Source organism: Ictalurus furcatus, chromosome 9 (assembly GCF_023375685.1).
Source record: "Ictalurus furcatus strain D&B chromosome 9, Billie_1.0, whole genome shotgun sequence".
Taxonomy (NCBI): domain Eukaryota; kingdom Metazoa; phylum Chordata; class Actinopteri; order Siluriformes; family Ictaluridae; genus Ictalurus; species Ictalurus furcatus.
In genome coordinates, this window is record NC_071263.1 from 8,224,116 (window position 1) to 8,244,671 (window position 20,556).

The following is a 20,556-nucleotide window of genomic DNA, read 5'->3' on the forward strand; positions in this document are numbered from 1 at the left end:
TTATGAAAAACCAGACTAGTACTCAGGCTGGGTGACACAGCTAGGAAGAGAGGTGCCAGAATCTATAGTTTTGCCGTAACATTGACCTCTTGCCATTTTAATATGCGAGACAGCTGTAAACTAAGTTTTTCTGCTTTTTGAACTAAAGCAGTAGTCAGACCAATTCAGCAGAAAAGGTAAGGACAGGTGACGTGAAAGATGCATACTTGTCTGGTTGCTTTCGCTTTGCATAGACTTTATTTACATTTATGGCATTTGGCAGACGCTCTTATCCAGAGCAACTTACATTTATCTCATTTATACATCTGACCAGTTGAGGGTCTTGCTCAAGGGCCCAGTTTAGTGGTGCTGGGATTTGAACTCATGACCTTCTGATCAGTAGATCACCATCTTACCCACCAAGCTACCACTCTCATTTATACATCTGAGCAGTTGAGGGTTAAGGGCCTTGTTCAAGGGCCCAACAGTGACAGCTTAGTGGTGCTGGGATTTGAACTCAAGACCTTCCGATCAGTAGTTCAACATCTCAACCACTGAGCTAAGAAACTAAGTGGGTGAGACTAGTGTTAAAAAAGCTTGAGGAGCTACTAATTATTAAGTAGCAATCACACTGATATTTTGTCTCACTGTTTTCTAACTGCTACTTGGTGGACAGCAAACAACTGGGGGGAAAAAAAAGCTATCCATGCCAGGATATTTGTGGTAAAATAATTTTTCCTCTCTGCCTGCTAGGATTTTCCTGTTACCAATGTTGGTAATATAAAAATGTTAGTACACATGACATTTGATGTGAAACTCTCATCTTTTTAAGATCGTGGAAGTGTGAGTGAGGATGTCCCAGCTGAGGCAGAAATGTCCCTCATCTACCAATCACTAGCCTGGATTCTGGCCGCCCTCCTCATGTCTATAGTCATATTTTTTATGGTGGCTTTTCTCATTAACAAGAAGAAAAACTGCATACAGATGTCCTGCTACAATGCACCCAAAAAGGTAAGCATGTAAGGATTTGTTTCTACAGTCTGTTTTTGACAGAAATATGACCACTTGCTAGCTGTAACACTGGCCAAGAAAAGAACATTATAGACATAGTAAATCAAGTGAATTTTTTTATGGATGGGGAATGACCTAGAATACTTGTTGTTTATGAATACATGTCAACTGTGCAGCTGTAAATGAAATGTATGTATGACATAATATATGTATGTCATCATCAATGATGTACACAGTGTTTTATTAAAAGTCAATTCTTAAAAGTATCTTAACATCACTCTCACAACTAAGGACATTTTGTATCATGGGAAATGTAATCATTCCTTCCCAGCTAAATGTTTGCTACTCCTATAGTAAGACACACTTATGCTGAAAAGCTGGCAGGGTTTTCCTCCCCTGTTGAAGTTGAGCAATGTTCCTTAATGAAGCCTTTTGGTGCTTTTCGTTTTCCTCCATAGACTGTGATCTTAAAGAAGCATGTGAACAAGAACTCGGTTGTCTACGCAGAGCCATCCAAGGAGAACAAGCTCCAGAGCATGAAGAACGACTGCAGCATGACCTTCTCACCAAGCGCGAGTTCGCCCTATGGGGAGCGGATCAGCATCCCACGCGCCAATCTGAGCAACGGACATGTGAGAGTCCAGCGTTAAGGCCTCTTGCTGGGACTAGAGGATATTTCCTTTCATCTCTGTTGGTTTCATACACATCCATGGAGCTCACAGAGCGACTTGCACCACATGCCAAGGATTCTTCTGCCTTCTGTTGAGAAGGATCTTTGGTGTCCAGTGGAGGAAAAAAGTATTGTGAAACCTAGCATATTACTTTATTATATTGCTGTTTTTCCCTCCTCACCCTTTTTTTGGAGTGGTAAATTCTTCTCGTAGTTCTCAGGAGCAATAGGAGAAGAAAGCATACTTATTTGGACATGAGGCTTTAACAGTCCACTCTGGAGAGATGCTGGGATTGGGTTCATAAAAACTGAACATTGCACAGACTTCTGCATCAAAATACAATTCCAATTGACTTATTTGGATCTATCCTTTTATAATGCTTTATGCTAGAAGTTTACAACCAAGGTTTGAGTTTGCTCAGGCAAAACTTGACTGGGGTATGTACAGTGACCCAAAATGGAGGGCAGCTACTTGGCTGATTCCTTCATGGGCATTGGCAGGGTAAAACTGAACAGAATGGAAATTACTATGACTAAACTACAGGGTGTCCCAAAAGTCTCCATACATGGGGGAAGTTAACACTTTTTAGCAAAATGTCTTCCAAAAGTTTTTATACTTAAAACTTAGAACGTACTGAAATCATTCTCATGGCTGGATCGGGAAACTGTCGCAAGGCTGAGATGGACATGCAATTACATGTATGTCCCAAGTTTATCCTGAGTGGGAGACATGACTCCATGTGTGTTTACAAAGAATTGGCAATCATGATGTTTTGTTAATAAAGTTACATTTTGCTAAAAAGTGTTATTTTCCCCCATGTATGGAAAGTTTTGGGATACCCTGTACATTCATGGGCCATTTTATTTGGAACACCTGCATCATGTAATTATCCAATCAGCCAGTGCATAAAATCATGCAGATACTAGTCAAACGCGTCAGTTAACATTCCCATCAAACATCAGAATGGGGGGAGTGATGATCTTGCCCAATCTCAGTGATTTTGGCATGATTGTTGGGGCCAGATGTGCTGGTTTGAGTATTTCAGAAACTGTTAATCTCCTGCAATTTTGTTGAAGATTGGAAAAACATTGCCTGATCTCTTTCCAATCTTCAGCTGTCAGTGAGGCTCTGCCCATTGTAGCCTGAGATTCATCTTCTTGGCCGACAGGAGTGGAACCCAATGTGGTCATCTGCTGTTGTATCTCATCCACCTTAAGGTTTGATGCGTTGTGCATTTTTGACATATTTTTCTGCTTACCAAGGTTGTAAAGCGTGGTTATTGAAGTTGCCATAGACCTCTCTCATTAACAAGGCACTGCTACTCTCTGGAGTTCGGTTTTGAAAATAGCCGCCATTACATTTCGGAGTGAAGAGAGGAGCTCCTCCTTGAAATCGGGGGGTGGGGGACAGTGGGCATAACTCCTTCGCAGGGGAGGAGGGATAACTATGAGGCGAGGATGCAGCGTGTGGAGCAGGCCGCTGAAGCGGAGCAGACGAAACGCTCCCCCTTTGGATTTTGCTGGCATTTTGGACATCAAAAGTGAAGATTAAGGTGTTGGACACAACTTACACCAAAAACACTCCACAAAAAAATATTAAAAGGTTGTTGCAGGAGCCCCGAAAGTTGCGTCTTACTCCATCTATCGCTCAGCCGGAAGTCCCTCCCACTGCTATTCTTTGGATGTTTTTTTGTTTTCTTCAACATTCTGTGTAAACTCTACTGTGTGAAAATCCCAAATGATCAGCAGTTTCCGAAATACTAAATACTAAAACCAGCCTGCCTGGCCCAAACAACCATAAGATAACATATCATAGTCAGTGAGATTTTCCCATTTTCCCACCTCCCATTCTGATGTTTGATGTGAACATTAATTGAAGCTCATGACCTCCATCAGCACGATTTTACACATTGTGCTGCTGTGACATGATTGGCTATTGGAAAATTGCAGGAATGTATGGGTGTACCAGTGCTCCTGATAAAGTGGTCAGTGAGTGTATATATTGAACAAACAGCACAATCTGAGTCATCAGCACCCTGCAAGAGGAGGGGATATTCAGACTCTCTGGTTTATGTCTAATATGTTTTATTTTAAGTGTATTAATTGTAGTCTTAGTGACTTATGATTTCTATTATGGCTTCCTTAACTAATAAGATGTATCATTTAAGAACCAAGAGAAAAATCCATTCCAATACAACCTTTGAGGGTTATAATCTATCTAAAACATCCTCAGCATCTGGTGAGCCAAAAATAATTATAATAATAATGTTTTCAAGTCAACCATTTATCAAATCTAATGAGTGCACTGACAGTGAGCTCAGAATTCAGACTTTATCAATCCCTTCATCCGTGTTTCCTGTACCCATTTTATTATTATTAATTTTTAGATATTTTTTCCCCCTGTAGCCTACAAGACATAATCAAATAACTAGATAACTCTGACTATTTGTGCCTATTTTAATACTGAACTAAATATCAAAATAACTCTAAGGACTTGCGCTGTCTCAATGTCTACAGAATTATTATCCACATAAGTGATGCAGAACAGGCAGTGTGTATTACTAGGATCAGTTGCTTACCAAAAAGTTGCAAAATATTCCAGGAAAGACTGATGCATGGACAGGGATTTGACAGTTCTATCAGGATGGTAAACTGCTTCAGTAAACAGTGTTTCTATTTGGGTTTCACTGCCAAGAGTAAAGCCCATACCTAAGAGTGTTACACAATACGTTCACAGGACAATTTGACTCCGTTTTTGTCGTTTTGTTATTTTTTCATAAGGAGTGTTGCAATGTGGGCAAAACAAAGCAAGAACAATTTTAGATCATTTCGATAGCTGTTGGCTTAAAATGATGATAATGGCCATTGTAGGGTCGTATTTCTTAAATGTAAAAAGGTAGATAAACCATAGATGAAGAGAACATTATTTATTTTTTCAAACAGTTTATTTATTAATACTGAACTATAGTTTGAGTACCAAGAAATGTGTGTTGTTTGGATGTTGACAGAAATCATATTAGCCAAAGCTGCTGTACATTTTTGATTTTGTAAACCATTTCCATTTCTATCTGCTTTTTGGAAAAGGAATAAATATATTGTGTGATCACTGTGCCATTGGTGCCTATTTTCAAACGGTTTTATTTTATTACTCCTGTAACCACTAAAAAAAAACCCCTAAGTTGTGATCTTGACACTTTAATTTGCAAGATGAAAATGAATGCCAATCCACAAACCCCAGCTCCAGTAAATGCCACTTATTGAGGCATGAAATGTAGCAATTTATGTCTGTACATTTCACACCATTCTGCTTATATACACGTTCAAAACAAGGAAGCATTTTTGTAAAGAAAAATACATGTTTTAATGCATTTACAATACATCAAGTGTTAACACTTTTGAAAATCCTCTTAAACAGTTCTCTGTTTTGGAAAATAAAAGATTGACATATCACTATGGGGAGAATTCAGACTGGAGAATTATATAATGCAGAGGTTCAAAGTTGGTAATAGTTACTGGACCCCTGTGACAATGAACATTCTGTACCTTTGGCAGAGACGTAAACTGCGGTCATTAACAATAAAAAAAGAAACCCCCCTGCAAATCTAAATTAAGAACATACTTAATTTCAGTCCTTAAAGAGTCTTTGAAAATATATTGTCTAAAATGGCGAATGACGTCCGGTTTAGAGAAGAATCTTGTAGTAGTCATCTCTGTAACTGTACAAGACCACAACTGCAACCCTGCAAAGAAAAATACATTCAGATTCTAAAAATCTATTTCATTTCGATTTCCAATGACTACTTTTCCAAGTATAAGCATTTGCTTGATGTAGTTGTGTGTCTCAATATTGCGAAAACAGTATTCCCTTGTCACTTCCAAGTGGCTTTGTAAGCTTTACTTGTTAAAACTGTAAATACAATCTGTCCCACGAAATGCCTCACAATATCTCCATTGTTCCTTTTTTATGCTAGTTTTGCAGCAAATATGGCCTGCACAACCTAGAAAGACTGTTTGCAAACAAACAAATTAGAAACAACTGTTCTGCCTAATCTATGGAGACTCCTAGAGGTGCCAAATGCAGCTTAGTCATACCGATTCCTGACCTTTTTTTTTTTTTTTTTTGAAGGGGAATTTACGAAACTCTAGAATTGTAGCCTTCTTTTTACTTAGTCTGCTAGGAAGCTTCTGTATAAACTATTGTGGGGAGGAACACATTTTTATATATCTTGAATATATGACTGTAGGGCAATGAATACAGTTTCAGTCAAAAATTATTCAACCCGCATTGCAAATCAGGTTTATTGACAAAATGTACAGACTTTCAGCTGTTTGCAATGAACAAATCAAACAAAAGCAACTGAAATAGTTCAACACAACAAATGCTTCAAGTGGTTTCCCCAAATTCAACTGAAAATGCAACTTTTCCGGTTTCAAAATTATGCAACCCCTTCATGGCAAGCATCTTTAGTACTTAGTAGAGCACCCTTTTGCTGTTATGACCTGCTGCAAATGAGATGCAGAGCTTCTGGCACCGTTCCTGAGGAATCTTAGCCCATTCCTCATGAGCAATGGCCTCCAGTTCAGTAATATTCTTGTAATTGTGTGCTGCAACCGCCTTTTTCAAATCCCACCAGAGATTTTCTATGGGGTTCAAGTCAGGCGACTGTGATGGCCCTGTAGAATCTTCAAGGACTTCTTCTGCAACCAAGCGTTCGTGGAATTTGAGGTATGCTTGTCATCATTGTCCTGTTGGAAGATCCAATAACACCCAAGCTTCAGCTTCCTCACAGTTGGCACAATGTTTTCTCCTAGGATTTCATAATACTTCAATTAATCCATCTTGTCTTCCACACACTGCAGGTTTCCAGTGCCAGAGGATGCAAAGCAGCCCCAGAGCATCACCGAGCCACCACCATGCTTGACTGTGGACAGAGTGTTCTTTCTTCATTAATCGTTCTCCAGACATACTGCTGATCCATCGTGCCGAAAAGTTCCCGTTTTGTTTCGCCGCTCCACAGAAGAGAATCCCAAAACTTTTGTGGCTTATATATATGATTTTTAGCCGACTTTTCTTGTGCTTTTGGGTCAGTAGTGGTGTACGTCTTGAAGTTCTGGCATGGAAACCTTCTGCATTTAGTGCGCGCCTAACTGTGCTCACTGAAACCTCAGTGCCTGTTGCCACCGAGTCTTGCTGCAGGTATTTTGCAGTCACTCGAGGGTTTTTCACAACCTGCCTTCTCAGAAATCTGATTGCAGCTTTTGACAGATTCCTTTTTCTGCCCTGTCCAGGTATTTCAAGCACTTTCTGCCCCTAGCCAGTTCAGGTATTTCATGTGTTCCAGCTCAAGCACACCTGGTGCAATTAATGAAGCCCTTGATTAGTTGCATTGGGTGTGCTTGAGACAACACCTGTTTTGCATTCTATTCAGGGGGTTGAATAATTTGGAAACTGGAGAAATCATTATAAGTTGCATTTTCAGTTGAATTTGGGGAAACCACTTGAAGCACTTGTTGTGTTGAACTCTCTCAATTGCTTTTGTTTGATTTGTTCATTGCAAACAGCTGAAAGTCTGTAAATTTTGACAATAAACCTGATTTGCAATGGGAGTTGAATAATTTTGACTGCACCTGTATACGTAGACCAAACAAGCGCACAGCAATGAAAATACAAATGTGCAACTGAATCAACTCAGCTAATTATTAAAGCCTTCATGCAAAAAATCTGGTGAACGTTCAAATCTCTGTAAAGCTGTGGTCATGCAGGACTGGAATTATTTCACCTCTGGAGTCTGGTACTGAGCATATGACTAGTGACGCATACGATACTTAAATTCTGTTAAATACATTAGTTGTAAAAACAGCTAACATTTGCCCATACTAAATAAATAAGTATTAAATAACTTCAGCTAGAGCAACAGGCATATTCTCTCCATGTCTATGTGGGTTTCCTCTTGATTCTATGGTTTCCTCCCACCTCCAATAATGTGCTAATAGGCGGACTGCCTGTGTGGCACCCTGCAATGTCTCATCTAAGGAGTATTTCAATCTCAGACCCAGTGTTCCCAGGATAGAATCTGGGTCTACAGCAAACCTGACCAGGATGAAGTAGTTACTGAAGGTGAATGAATGAATGGATTGATACATGAATTACTTCAGACTCTTTCTGTTTTTTCCAGCATAGCTTGACTGACAATAAACTCAGATTAAAATCCTGAGGAACATTTGGTGTATTTTATAAAATGATGACTCTCCTAACACCTCATTCAGTATGGTTTTACCTTTTACTCATCTTGAAACGGTGGATCTCCTCACAGATGCACTTGAGATAGCGCTGCTTGGGCAGATGTGACAGTAAGTGTTTAACGCTGATGTTGAACTGCTCCTCTCCATCAAACTGCATCAATCAGAAAGAGCAGAGGTGGCATTGTTGGTTTATTCATTTCTTAAAATGCTTTTCAGCAAACATATTAAGAACAAATCTATTTCAACATATTCAGTTACTGTAAATAACCAGTATGTAATGTTACTGTCAAAACAACCAATTCTCCTGGCAGATCATTTGTTTCTTTTTAGAAATAAAAATAAATAAATCCTTTAGTAAAACTGTCCAGAAATAGGCATAATAACTGAATAATTTAACTGAAATCTCATGCAAAATATTTTCACTTGCTCAGGCCTGGAATACTATACACGCTCACCAGCCACTTTTAGTATAGCTGCTCATTCATGCAATTATCCACCAATCATGTGGTAGCAGCAGTGTATAAAATCATGCAGATCCAGGTCAAAGGCTTCAGGTCTTGAGCTTGTTCACATCAAATATATAGCAGTGCAATAGTGCAAAAATAAATAATAATATATATTTTTTAAACATCCAGCAAGTGCCAATTCTAGAGGCGGAAATGCACTGTTAATTAGAAAGGTCAGATGAGAATGGCAGGACTGGTTTGAGCTGACACGATAGATAGCCAATCTGAAATACCAGTCTTTACAATAGAAGTGAGCAGAAAATCATTTCAGAAAGCACAATGCATCAAAACTAGAGACATATGGGCTACAACAGCTGAAGACCACATTGGGTACCGGTCATTGGAGAACAGGAATCGGAGACTACAGTGGACACAGCCTCACAGAAACCAGACAGTTTGGAAAAAGAAGATTGGAAAAATGTCAACTGGTTTGATGAATCAATGTTTCTGCTGGGAAATGGAGATTGTCGGGTCAAAATTTGGTGCCAAAAGCATGAATTCATGGGCCCACCTGCCTTGTGTTAACTGTTCAGGCTGCTGGTTGTGGTGGTTTATTGGTGTGGGGAATGTTTTCCTGGCACACACTGGGCCTCTTTATAACCAGTCAAGCATTGTTTGAATTCCACAGCATATCTGAGCACTGTTGCAGACCACGTGCATCCCTTTATGGCCACAATTTCCCCATCTTACAATGGTCCAGCATGATAACGCACCATGTCACAAAGCCCAAAGTCATCTCAAAGTGGTTCCATGAACATGACAAATAAGTTCATCCCAACAGAATCCAACAGAGCACCTTTGGGATGTTGTAGAATGGGAGATTCACTCTGCAGCAAATCTGTAGCAATTATGGAATGCAATCATTTCAACATGGACCAGTATCTCACAGGAATGTTTCCAACATCTTGTGGAATCCATAGCATGAACCTATGGGGGAAGTAATGGAGGGGCGGGGGGTGATCCTAATAAAGTGGCTGGTGAGTGTGTATATTTTTATATAATCTCTCACATGCAAAATTTACAGAATAATTGCTATAAAAACTAAGGACAGTTCTGGATCAAGTCATCTATTATACCATGTAGTGAACAGAACAGTCTGTTAGAGTAAAGTGTAAGATATTTAATAGTATAAGTGTGACTATTTTTATTAATCGCTATAGCAATAGACATAACTATTCACTAGCACCTCAGTAATGCAAGTACATATTTACACAAAATGGTAAGAAATGAGGTGTGGTGTTTTCATAAGAGGCTGCATTTAGTCACCTTCAGCTCTGGTTCCCTGAGGTATAGGTTCAATCATTGTGCATTATTTTCTGCTTTAAACCCACATAGTTTCTTTTCATATTTTCCTATGCACCACTGCTCGATGTGTATTCGAGGACAAGACATCCATTCATTCGGTGTACTACGTCAGCCTACGTCAATTACATTTCTCATCTGGACTTATATTTCTTGAAACCGCATAAGCTCTACTTTATTTCTAGTTCAAACAAAGACTGGGGGATTCTTTTCCACCACCCAACTCTAGCAGCCAGTCAAACTACCTATTTTTCCTTCTCCACCAGTGGCTCAATCAGTGCTGAGAATGAAACTAGAGAACAAGGGTTTCCCCTCACAATAAAAATGTGGACACCTCCAAGACAGGTTTCCTATATACTCTGCGTACCAGACAGGATCCCCTCTTTTTCCTGTTTATGTGTCTCCAAAGCCTTTCCCACCCTCCCCACTCTGTTCTGCTGGAATTTAGTTTATTTACTTGCAACAGCTCATTATAATTGCAAGCGGATACAAACCTCCAGAGACAGGAAGTTGATGAGGGTTTCCTTGGGCAAGTCAACCTGAGAGTGAAGGGAAACAATGTTACTTTTGCAGACACAATGGAGTCTTATCTAGGATGTGAATTTTACACAAAACACTTTATCAGCATACACACACACTGTACCAGTTCACAGGAAATTCCCAAAGTGTCTTTGCATCTCTCAGATGACTCAATACTTGCAAAAGGCCAGCCAAGTTCCACTGAGCAGAGATTAGTTACTGTACAGAGCACCTAGCCCAAACGCATTCCTGTAATGTACACAGACTAATGGACTAACAGTGTTATAATACTGTGCACTATAGACAGTTGTTGTAGTGATCCAGAGTTACTTAGTCTCAGGTTTTAAAGGCAACAAATACTAGAATTCTGCAGAGAATACAGGTAAATAGGACAACTTATAGTCTGTGTGGTGACATTTCACTTTGAGATTGTCTCTGCCAGTTATTGAGATGGCTGCCATTTTCAAATGACCTTTTTCTGTACAAGCTAGCTGCTAAACCAGATGATGCACAGGATTATGGCATATATTGAGCAACAAAGAATACACATATTTCTTCAAAACACACGCCTTTAAAAAAAGTAGCCAGATGAAGGAATCTCAGACAGTGGCATTCTACACAAACATTTAATTCTGTTTCTGGATACTACCTGATGCGGTGGTGGTGTTTACATATACTGCACCCCAAATAGAACGATCTGTCTTTAGGAATGTGTAAGAACAAAAATTTTAGTATAGCCACAAATCAGACCTTTTCTTATGTAGTGCAGATGGCACTAATAATCTTCTTTTAGTATTATGCTGCATTCGACTTGTGGCTCGTCAGCGGTAATTCGCAGATCGGATGACATTATTTTCTAAGTGCATTCTACATACAAAATTGAGAGGGAAACCCCCCCAACTAAAAAAAACATGGACACCTCAATGCTTGTATTTTGTTAGCAACAAGCTAGTCAGCTAACTGTGATGAGTGATGTACATTTTCCTCCTCAGACAGTGAACTGTACAGTCAGGGTTATAGATTTAACAAGAAAATATGTTTGTATATTGATTGATCTAAAGTAAATACTCATATATACACCTCATATAAAGGTAAGAAGTGCAACGTTATTTATTTTTAATTCTGCAAGCAGTCATGTTGATTTGACATTACTCCATAAACTGGGCAGTAACTCGCAGATTAGAAGACGGCTACAGGTTGATAAGCAGGAATTTAAAGTAAAAGTTAAGGGGGTGTTTTCTTGGGCTTTTCCTGGTTGGAAGTTTGGAACTACAAGTTGCAATCTTGTGTTGACCGCAGCATTAGTACACATCAAAATCTGCAATTAAAAATGTTTGGACAATGTAGACTCTAACGTGTATGCTTTGAAAATTGCACAGCGAATACTTCAAATGAAATTGGTCATAAAACAACAATCTAAATATGCAAGTAATATTGATAATGATGGAAAGATTGGGGTGCTTTTTCTTTTCTTTTTTTTAAGAGCAGTTTTGATTAAAAACTTAAGTTAGCAGGACTCCAATTGGTGATTTAATGAGGCTTTCAAAACTACCCTTTGCAAGTTTTCCCCTTTGCTACCCTTGTTTTGATGGCAGAGTTCATATGCCTGATTGTCGCCGGTGTAAATGGATTCATTCCAATTGAACTCATTGGGATTTTAACTTGTCCTTGCTCTCCCAATGTTGGGTCAAAGAGTTTTTTGTTGTACCACTTGGGAGGCCAATTGTAATTATTAAACAAACAACAAGAAGTGCAGTAAGGTTGCTCAGCCACTCATATTTGCTTGATATTTGTTTGTTGAAAATAACAAAATGCTCACATTACAGATAATTTTAATGACTTTTCTCATCTTCTTATGTTATGTATAAAGGACCATTTTATTTCATCGGGAGTGTATCGTGACAAACACTCATGCACAGATTTCACACACAAATTCTGATAAAGTAATCGGACACAAAGGTTTACATGACTGTGATGCTTCTATTTAACGGATTACCTACAATTTCTAACTAGATACGAGTTTCATTCAGATTGACCTCAATCAGTTCACTCTATTCCGACTGAGGTGTATACATGACCGTTTTTATTCTGATTGAGGTTTAAAATCTGATTATTAATCGATTTTTGTTAAAATGTGAAAAACAAACAATTTAAGGAAAAATCTAATTAAAATGACTAGAAGGAGAAAGAAAACCAGAATAGCATTCACTTACAGCCAGCACCTCGATGTCATTACTCTTGTTCTGCAAACTGTTGCCAAGATTCTGCAATCTGGTTTGTATCTGGAAGTACACAGAGAGAAAGGAAACATTTCTCCCTTGATCACAATAAACATGAATACTGGACATTGCTGTAAGACATACAGCAAGGAGTGTTTAACTCTGTCTGTCTCTCACTTAAGGATTGGGAGTTCAGTAATACTTCACTTGCATTGGGGGGTCTGTGATGGAATAGTCGCACTTTGTACAATTCATGCTTCCTAACCACTTGCTGAAGGCAGCTATGCCAAATTACTCTCTAATGCAGAGGCCGCTGGTGTTTCTCACAGGCTCTGGACATGGGAGAGATGCGGAACTATAAGGTGTTTTATAACCTTGTTTTGATCCAAGTGTGTTGTGAGGACTTGGAGAGTGCAGTGTTTACTATTTACTGAGAGTCACTGAGGGAGCTGGGAGAACATCAGAATTTTCTGGTCCTCTTCATTAGTGTTAAACGTTGGCACATGTAGGTGAAGTGCTTGTTTAAGTGTATGCATTAATGCAGCCACACCTAAACACAAGACTGCAATATCCAAGATCTAAAAGACATTATGTTGTCTTGAGATTCTGGTGAAGTGTCATACCTGTGTCTCATAACGGCGTCGTGTGCTGGCTGAAACCTTGTCCGGTGTAACCAGGTTTACATTCATGTTCATTGCTGCGCCTCCCCCGTGCTGCTCCAATGACCCTGATACATGGCACACATTTTATTAAAAAACAAGTAGGCATCAACACCAGCAGCATCAACAGGGATATGCCTAGTCTAATCCATTTGTTACTAATTTGTATGCCACAAATAACCTTTAAATATACTTCAAATGTGGAAGCTATTGAAGTAAATTATTTCAGACATTTGACCTTGCAGTGACTTTGACCCTGTTTGGATGAATTCCAAAATGTAATCATTTCATATGCTGGACACAATGATAATTCTATATAAAATCCTACAAACATTCAAACACTCATTCTTGAGATATCGTGCTAATGACAGAGCCATAATAAAACCAGTCACATTTACCTTCTACATTCATTCCTTTATTGATTTCTTGGTTCATTCTTGCATTTCCTTTAGTCATTCAACCATTCTTTCTTTCATTCCTTACTTCATACATTTCCTCAATCAATCCTTCATTCATTCCCTGCTTCCTTCCTTCCTTCATTCATTCATTATTTCATTTACTCATTCTTTCTGTCATTCCAATCTTCCTGCATTTCCTATAGTCCCTCCCTACATTTCCTTCATTCACTCCTTCCTTCCTTCATTAATGTGCATTTATTTAAAGACGCACTAAGGACAGGAGGGTTGAATTAAGAGGAAGGTGTCAATTTCAGTGCTAGTGTGGAATTTATTTGGAGTAACTTTGCGATTAACATTCTTTACTGCTTTGTCGCTTTTCAAAAGTGAGTAAAAAGAGTCTCTGCCACATGACCATGTGAAAATAAATCCAACAACATAATAGGATTGTAAAATGTAGGCTCATAAATTGTACTCATTATGTTTGGCCTTTTAAGGTACCCAGTGTGTAGTATGCAAATATGTGTGAGCGCACACACCCGCACGCACACACTCGCAGAGTGCTGGTTTTGCTCTGAAGGTAAATGAACTTTAAATGAAATTCTTGTTTAGCTGTGTGTGGTCTATTTTAGCTCACCTCCTCCAGCTTAACAGGAAAAACAACAACAGAGGCCAAGTAGGAAAGTTGATACCTGAGTTTAGCAGGAGTGATCCCTTAGGATTCTGGAGAGACCCTCCCTCCGATACCTCTCTGGGAGAAGTCAAGAGAACATGAAGTTAAACAAGTGTCGGTGTTCATAGCTTCCCTTTGTGCTGCTGACTCAAAGATAAATGGCATAAGGCGTAAAGACACAATGGAGTGATACTCACCGGCTTCTCTCATCAGAGAGTTTGGTCCGGCATTTTTGGATGACGTGATCCACCAAGTCCGACTCTGGAATTCTCTTTTCTGACTGACGGTCCTTCTCGAAAGATTTCACCTACAGCACAGAAAGAAACAAAACATAACATTTGTATAACACAAATGTAACAAAATATGCTATTTGAGTTCTATTTCATTTCTACTGACCACCAGAGGCGGTGATTTAAGCACCTGGATGTCCACCACGTGTACGTGCAGGTCAAGTGTTTGTATCAACAAAGTCACCTGTGACCTGGGTGACATATGCCTATTGCCCCGGTACTGACGGCACGTTCACCCCAGAAGTGACCTCTTGTTATCTTCTCGCATTGGTAAGCAGGTTTCAGGAGTGCAGGTACCGCTGGTAATCTTGTAACCCAACGTCGGGTTGGAGCTACGAACTTTCATCCTCCAAAGACTGCAGCTAGCCTTTATTGTGATTATTTAACTTCAGATAAAGCACTATCCTGCAAGAGGTAAGTGAACTCTGCTATCAACGCTGTTTAGGAGTGGGCATGCTTGAATTCAGCAATCGGCAGTTTACAGTTCGTGATCAGTTTGGTGTTGCTCGCCTTAATGCTGATACAACGTTAAACTCTTGAGGTCGCGCTGGAATCTCCTCCTGTAGTTTTCTGTTTATACGTATCGTGCAGTCATTCCCCACAATTTTGGTCGTTTAATTTTTTGAGGCGCTTTCGGTAAGCAACGCAGCCTGACTGGGCTTCATTGAAGTGTTTTTCATCCCCTTGATTTACTTCGTGAATTTATTTAATTATTGGCTACAGTGTGAGGGTGTTCGCTATTAACTGTGCCATACCACATCACAGTGCATAGTTATCATAGAGGAATCATTCCCCAATATTTTTATGGTTTAATTTTCATAATTGACTCATTGTTGGTAGGACAGGCTGCACAACGCACCCTGACAGGAGGATTGAAACAGGGGATTGTTTTTTGTCCCCGAGATTTAGTTTGTGGATTTCTTTAATTATTAGTTACATTGAAAGAGAGTGTGATCTCAGCTGTGTTACCATACAGACTAACTATAAAGTGGATATATTTCTCTTTCGTTTTCAATTACCACCTGGCAAAGTGTTCACATAGGGAAAACCACATGGATAGTAATCACTGCTGGTACCCATGTTCATGACATGTATTGATTGCCAGACCCCTCTTGAACTAAAGGATGGCCATGAGAGAGGTCCTTCTTGCCTGGGGGATGACCACTTAAGAGAGAGACTGACTGAGATGGCATGCATGAACAGCAGCTCCATGAGCTTAGCAGCACGGGCAGCCAGGCTGGCCCAGCTAGAGAGCATGTTGTGCACTCAACCACATCCTACACAGGCCATGTCTCCTAGCTCTCATAAGCGCCGTAAGACCGATACATGGGGGGCCCCTGGTAAGGGAAAATGCAGAAAGGTAGATCCCCTAGCCCAGAAGGTAGACACCTTGGTTTCTGAGTTTGCAGAGATTAAATCTCTCCTAGAAACAAATATGGCTCACTACATACCACGGTATACCCAGCCAAGAGCACAATGCCCAGAGAGGTTTCGTCAGCCAGCCCCCTCGCTTGGCACAGCGAGGCCAGCCTTCTGTCCATCACCCCTTCAGAAATTATATGGGGCGAGGGGGTAGACAATGACTGTAATGCTCCCGCGGATTCTAAAAAAAAAGATGGCGGATTTTGCCCCATACTGGATTTAAGACCTCTGAACACACACCTCAAGGTTTTCAAGTTCCACATGCTACGTACAGTGGATGTGCTGCAAAGCATCAGGCAGAACGACTGGTTTACAACCATCAACCTGAAAGACACATTTTCACGTTCCAATCGCACCCCAGCAGAGGCAATTCCTCCATTTTGCCTTCTAGGGAAGGGCTTATCAGTTTTGTGTGCTCCCATTCGGGATCTCACTGGCACCAAGGGTCTTCAGCAGGTGTGTAGCAGTGGCACTGTCTCCATTACAGGCCAGGATGATGCGAATTTTCCCGTTCCTGGACGACTGGTTGATCTGTTCCCAGTCAGTGCCCTCAGAGAATCAGCATTGCTGATCTCCCATGTTACTAAACGAAGGATTACAGTGAATTATGGAAAGAGCTCTCTGATACCCAGTCAACGAATAATGTTTATTGGCATCCAGTTGGACTCACGGTTGATGATGGCTACCCCCTCTCAATGGCAAGTCAACAACATCCTCCAGCTCATCAGTTGCTTCAGAAGAAGCAGGGCTCTGGTCCTCAAAGTGTTTCTGAGACTGCTAGGTATGCTCACAGAAGCCTCATCGGTTGTCCGTTTGGGCCTTCTGTCATTATGGCCTCTCCAAATCTGGCTGAACGACCTTGGCTTGCATCCCACTCAACACAGGCACAAGCTGGTCAGAGTCACTGCCAGTTGCCTAAAGTGCCTGCACCCATGGTGGAGAAAAGCATATTTTACCCAGGAGGTTCCCTTAGGGGCCATACCTTCTCGCAGAGAAGTAGTGGCCACAGATGCCTCCCTGGCAGGCTGGGGAGCTCTATGGCAATGCAGGACAGTCAGAGGCCAGTGGAGTCCTTGGCAGCAGGAACAACACAAATGTGTTGGAGCTACAGGCAGTCGCTCCAAAATCAAAAGTTTCCTTCCAGTGCTGGTAGGAAGGCATGTCCTTATAAGAACAGACAACACATCTGTGGTCTACCATATAAATCACCAGGGGAGCACCAGGTCCACACAATCCTTGAGGCTGGCCCAACAACTGTTATTTTGGGCCCATCCTCACCTATTGAGCCTGAAGGCAATGCACTTATCAGGCACTCAAAACACAGCTGCAGATTTCCTATCCCGGCAATGCCCCCACCCTGGCAAATGGAAGCTCTACCCCGAAGTAGTAGCAAGCAATCTGGCACAGATATGGCATGGTAGAGTTGGACCTTTTCACCTCACCGTCAATGACACACTGTCCCCTTTGGTTTTCACTGTGGGAACCAACATGCCCCTTGGGCCAAGATGCACTGGCCCATTTGTGGCCAAATCGAGTACTGTATGCTTTCCCTCCACTACCATTGATACTGCCCACCCTAGGCAGGATCCTCGAAGGCAATCACAAGGTGCTACTAGCAGCTCCCAAATGGCCAGGGAGGGTGTGGTTCTTAATATTACACAGATTACTGTACAGGGAGTCTTGGTACCTCCCTGTGAGGAGGGATCTCCTCTCACAGCTGGAGGGTCAAATCTGGCACCCGAACCCATCCCAGGTGCAACTTTGGGTCTGGCCTCTGAAGGCCCAGAGCCATTATTAAGGCTGTGTGATCCAGCAGTTGTACAGACCATCGACAACTCACGTGCACCTTCCACCAATGCGTTGTACGCTAACAGATGGAAGCTTTTTTCCGAGTGGTACCAAGCACAAAATCAGGAGCCAACATGCTGTTCCATACCGATAATCCTCAGCTTTCTCCAGTCCCATCTTGATGGAGGCCTTGCAGCCTCGACCATCAAGGTATATATAGCTGCCATCTCAGCCATGTATAATAGAGTAGATGGCGTGACAACTGGGTCCCACACCCTTGTGACCTGCTTTCTCAAAGCTGCACAATGACAGAGACCTTCTCGATAAAACCAAGTATCCTCTTGGGACTTGCCACTCATATCAGAGGCACTGCGTCAGCCTCCATTTGAATCCCTAGAGAGGTCTGAATTGGGGTGGCTGTCTATGAAAACAGTTTTCCTCTTAGCCATGGCATCAGCTAGATGAGTAGGTGGGTTGCATGCCTTATCAGTAAGCAGACAGTGCCTACACTGGAATTCTGGGAACACAGGGGTAACTTTATGGCAGAACCCTTAATTTCTCCCAAAGACCTTTTCTTCATCTTATACAAACCAGCCCCTCAGTCTGTCAGATTTTGAGCCCCCAACTCAGGAGGATGAGCAGGGATGAAGTCGAGATTCACTGTTCGTCTGTCATATAGGGCATAGGCGAGGTCACGCTTTGTCCAAGCAGCATCTGTCAAAAAGGATTGTAGATGCTATCATTTATGCCTATAAGGGCAGTGGTCTCTGGATCCCTCCTCAGGTTTGAAGTCACTCAAGGGGTACAGCTTTCAGATATTTGTGCAGCCACATCATGGGCATCAACCTGCAGATTTGCGAGATTTTATAGGGTGAATGTGGTCTCATACAACCCAGTGACGACAGCCATTTTCCCTCCAGATTCAAAGCTTTTTTTTTTTTTAAAGAGCACGTAGAAGTTCCTTGTGACCTTTTTGGTATTACTCATCCAGGTGCTTAAAGTACCGCCTCTGGAGGTCAGTAGAAATGAAATAGAATGATGGTTACGTATGTAACCACAGTTCTATGAATTTCAGATGACTGCCAGAGCTTGGCAGTCACTCGGAAGATTCGCGAGAAGATTGCCAAGAGGTCACTTCCACGGTGAACGCACCTTTAGTACTGGGGTAAAAGGCATACATCACCAGGTAACAGGTGACTTTGCTAATACAAACACTCGACCTGCACGTACACGTGATGGACATCTCTGGCGGTCATCCGAAATTCATAGAACCGCGGTTACATATGTAACCATGGTTCTAACCTACATAGTGGTTGGAAGTGTAAGTGCACCATTTAACCCTTAAATGCATTCCATGCATTACCAGTGACCCATGACCTCATTTCCCCCTTCTAGCTTATCTTTATTTTTAGTTATGGCCCCACCTTCATAGTTTCCCTTTTTGTGTGAGGAAATTTCACTTTTCTTTATGCAGACTGACTGCATTTACCACTGTTTGCTTGTTAAACTGGCTCTTTACCAAACAAGCTCTATTCAGGAAGACAGTCTAGGCAAGTTTAAACAGCAGGCTAAAAATCAATTTTATGTCTTTTTTTGGCTGTTTGCCAGAGCCACAGTGACATCCTATGGGTTGTCCCAGGCAGCCACACACGTTTATAAATCTTGAAAATGGCGCCAAAGGTTTAATTTTCAAATACATGGGGTAGACAAATCACTGCCCCTGGTGTGTCTGGGCTATTCATTTTTTATTTGTATGTTCAATTAGAGTTAATTCTTTTGCATAGATGAGGTATGATCTTTTCAGTATCAGGAACATGTGGGCATGTGGAGACACTGACTAAACCCAGAAAAATACTGTTTGGCACAAAGCCATCAAAACGCTCCTGCTTACTCCACACATTTAACGATGTTGACAAGATGCTAGCCAGACACAAATAATATCTTTTCCATTTGATGTGAGGACAGAACGCAACAGCTTATAGCCAAAACATTGGCCAATGACTCGCTGAGTTTTTGCTGAGGCACAAACACAATGTGCTATATTAGAAACGTTATTTTAAAAAATTATTTAAAAAAGGATAATAATCATACACTTGTTAATTTCCCTCAGTTTGTATTAAATTCAATACACCTGCTACTTCTTAGACTAGTTCCCACACTTTTCAGCCTAAGGTTCTCAAGCAAATAAATCTGAGCAGCACATATGAACTAGTGGGCAAACTAATACATTTACAATTTGTCTAACCTTGAAAACCTTGTGACCAGAAAAGCAGAAATACATAACTAATGCATTTGTACATTTCACACAAATAGAAAGAAAGGCTTGTTTTTGAGGCTTACTTTAACATAGGTGCCCTCTTTGTCAGAGACCAGAACCATGAATGTGATGCCTGCAAGCCTGCAATGATCCAGAAGAGCCTCCTGAGACTGAAACACACACAGAGAATATTTATGATTTATCCTCAGCCACACTAAACAGGAAACTCCCTCGCTCACATACAAACATATAACATTATAACATGTTTATTATAACAAACACCGATAACACCGCTAAAAATGTTTATTATAACAAACACCGATAACATTCCAGTTTCTGGGTATTTACAGGGAAACAATATGTACAGACTCAGGATCACAAATCATCAAGGTGTAACATTAATGCTTTCTCAGAGATATACTATTTAATTTCGGTTATTATTTGTCCAACACTGTCCCAGTCCTCTATAGAATATCATTAATTTTAAAAATATTTCACTTTCAAAATGTCCTTTGATTCCACTCTATATTAGCTTTGTGTAAAAGGCAGATGGATATCAGTGCACAAGCATGTTAAGTGCCACTAACGGGAAGTCGTATGGTGAGTGTTGTTACTGAGCTGAC

The 20,556-nt window shown here is 40.8% G+C and overlaps 2 protein-coding genes across 3 annotated transcripts in view; one reads left to right on the forward strand and one right to left on the reverse strand.

The window, feature by feature from the left end:
• LOC128612653 (cysteine-rich motor neuron 1 protein-like) overlaps positions 1-2,852 on the forward strand; it is a 66,474-nt gene extending 63,622 nt beyond the window's left edge. The window contains exons 14-15 of the mRNA XM_053632987.1: positions 812-990; positions 1,449-2,852. Coding sequence (XP_053488962.1) covers positions 812-990; positions 1,449-1,640 — 371 coding nt within the window. The 3' untranslated portion in view covers positions 1,641-2,852. The remainder of the gene's footprint in view (positions 1-811; positions 991-1,448) is intronic.
• Positions 2,853-4,642: 1,790 nt separating this feature from the next.
• eif2ak4 (eukaryotic translation initiation factor 2 alpha kinase 4) overlaps positions 4,643-20,556 on the reverse strand; it is a 67,874-nt gene continuing 51,960 nt past the window's right edge. For both annotated transcript variants that reach the window (XM_053632985.1, XM_053632983.1), the window contains exons 32-39: positions 20,017-20,103; positions 14,374-14,483; positions 14,196-14,254; positions 13,073-13,176; positions 12,444-12,512; positions 10,206-10,250; positions 7,939-8,054; positions 4,643-5,400 (exon numbers count right to left, since the gene is read on the reverse strand). In XM_053632985.1, the coding sequence (XP_053488960.1) occupies positions 5,343-5,400; positions 7,939-8,054; positions 10,206-10,250; positions 12,444-12,512; positions 13,073-13,176; positions 14,196-14,254; positions 14,374-14,483; positions 20,017-20,103 (648 nt within the window). In that variant the 3' untranslated portion in view covers positions 4,643-5,342. The remainder of the gene's footprint in view (positions 5,401-7,938; positions 8,055-10,205; positions 10,251-12,443; positions 12,513-13,072; positions 13,177-14,195; positions 14,255-14,373; positions 14,484-20,016; positions 20,104-20,556) is intronic.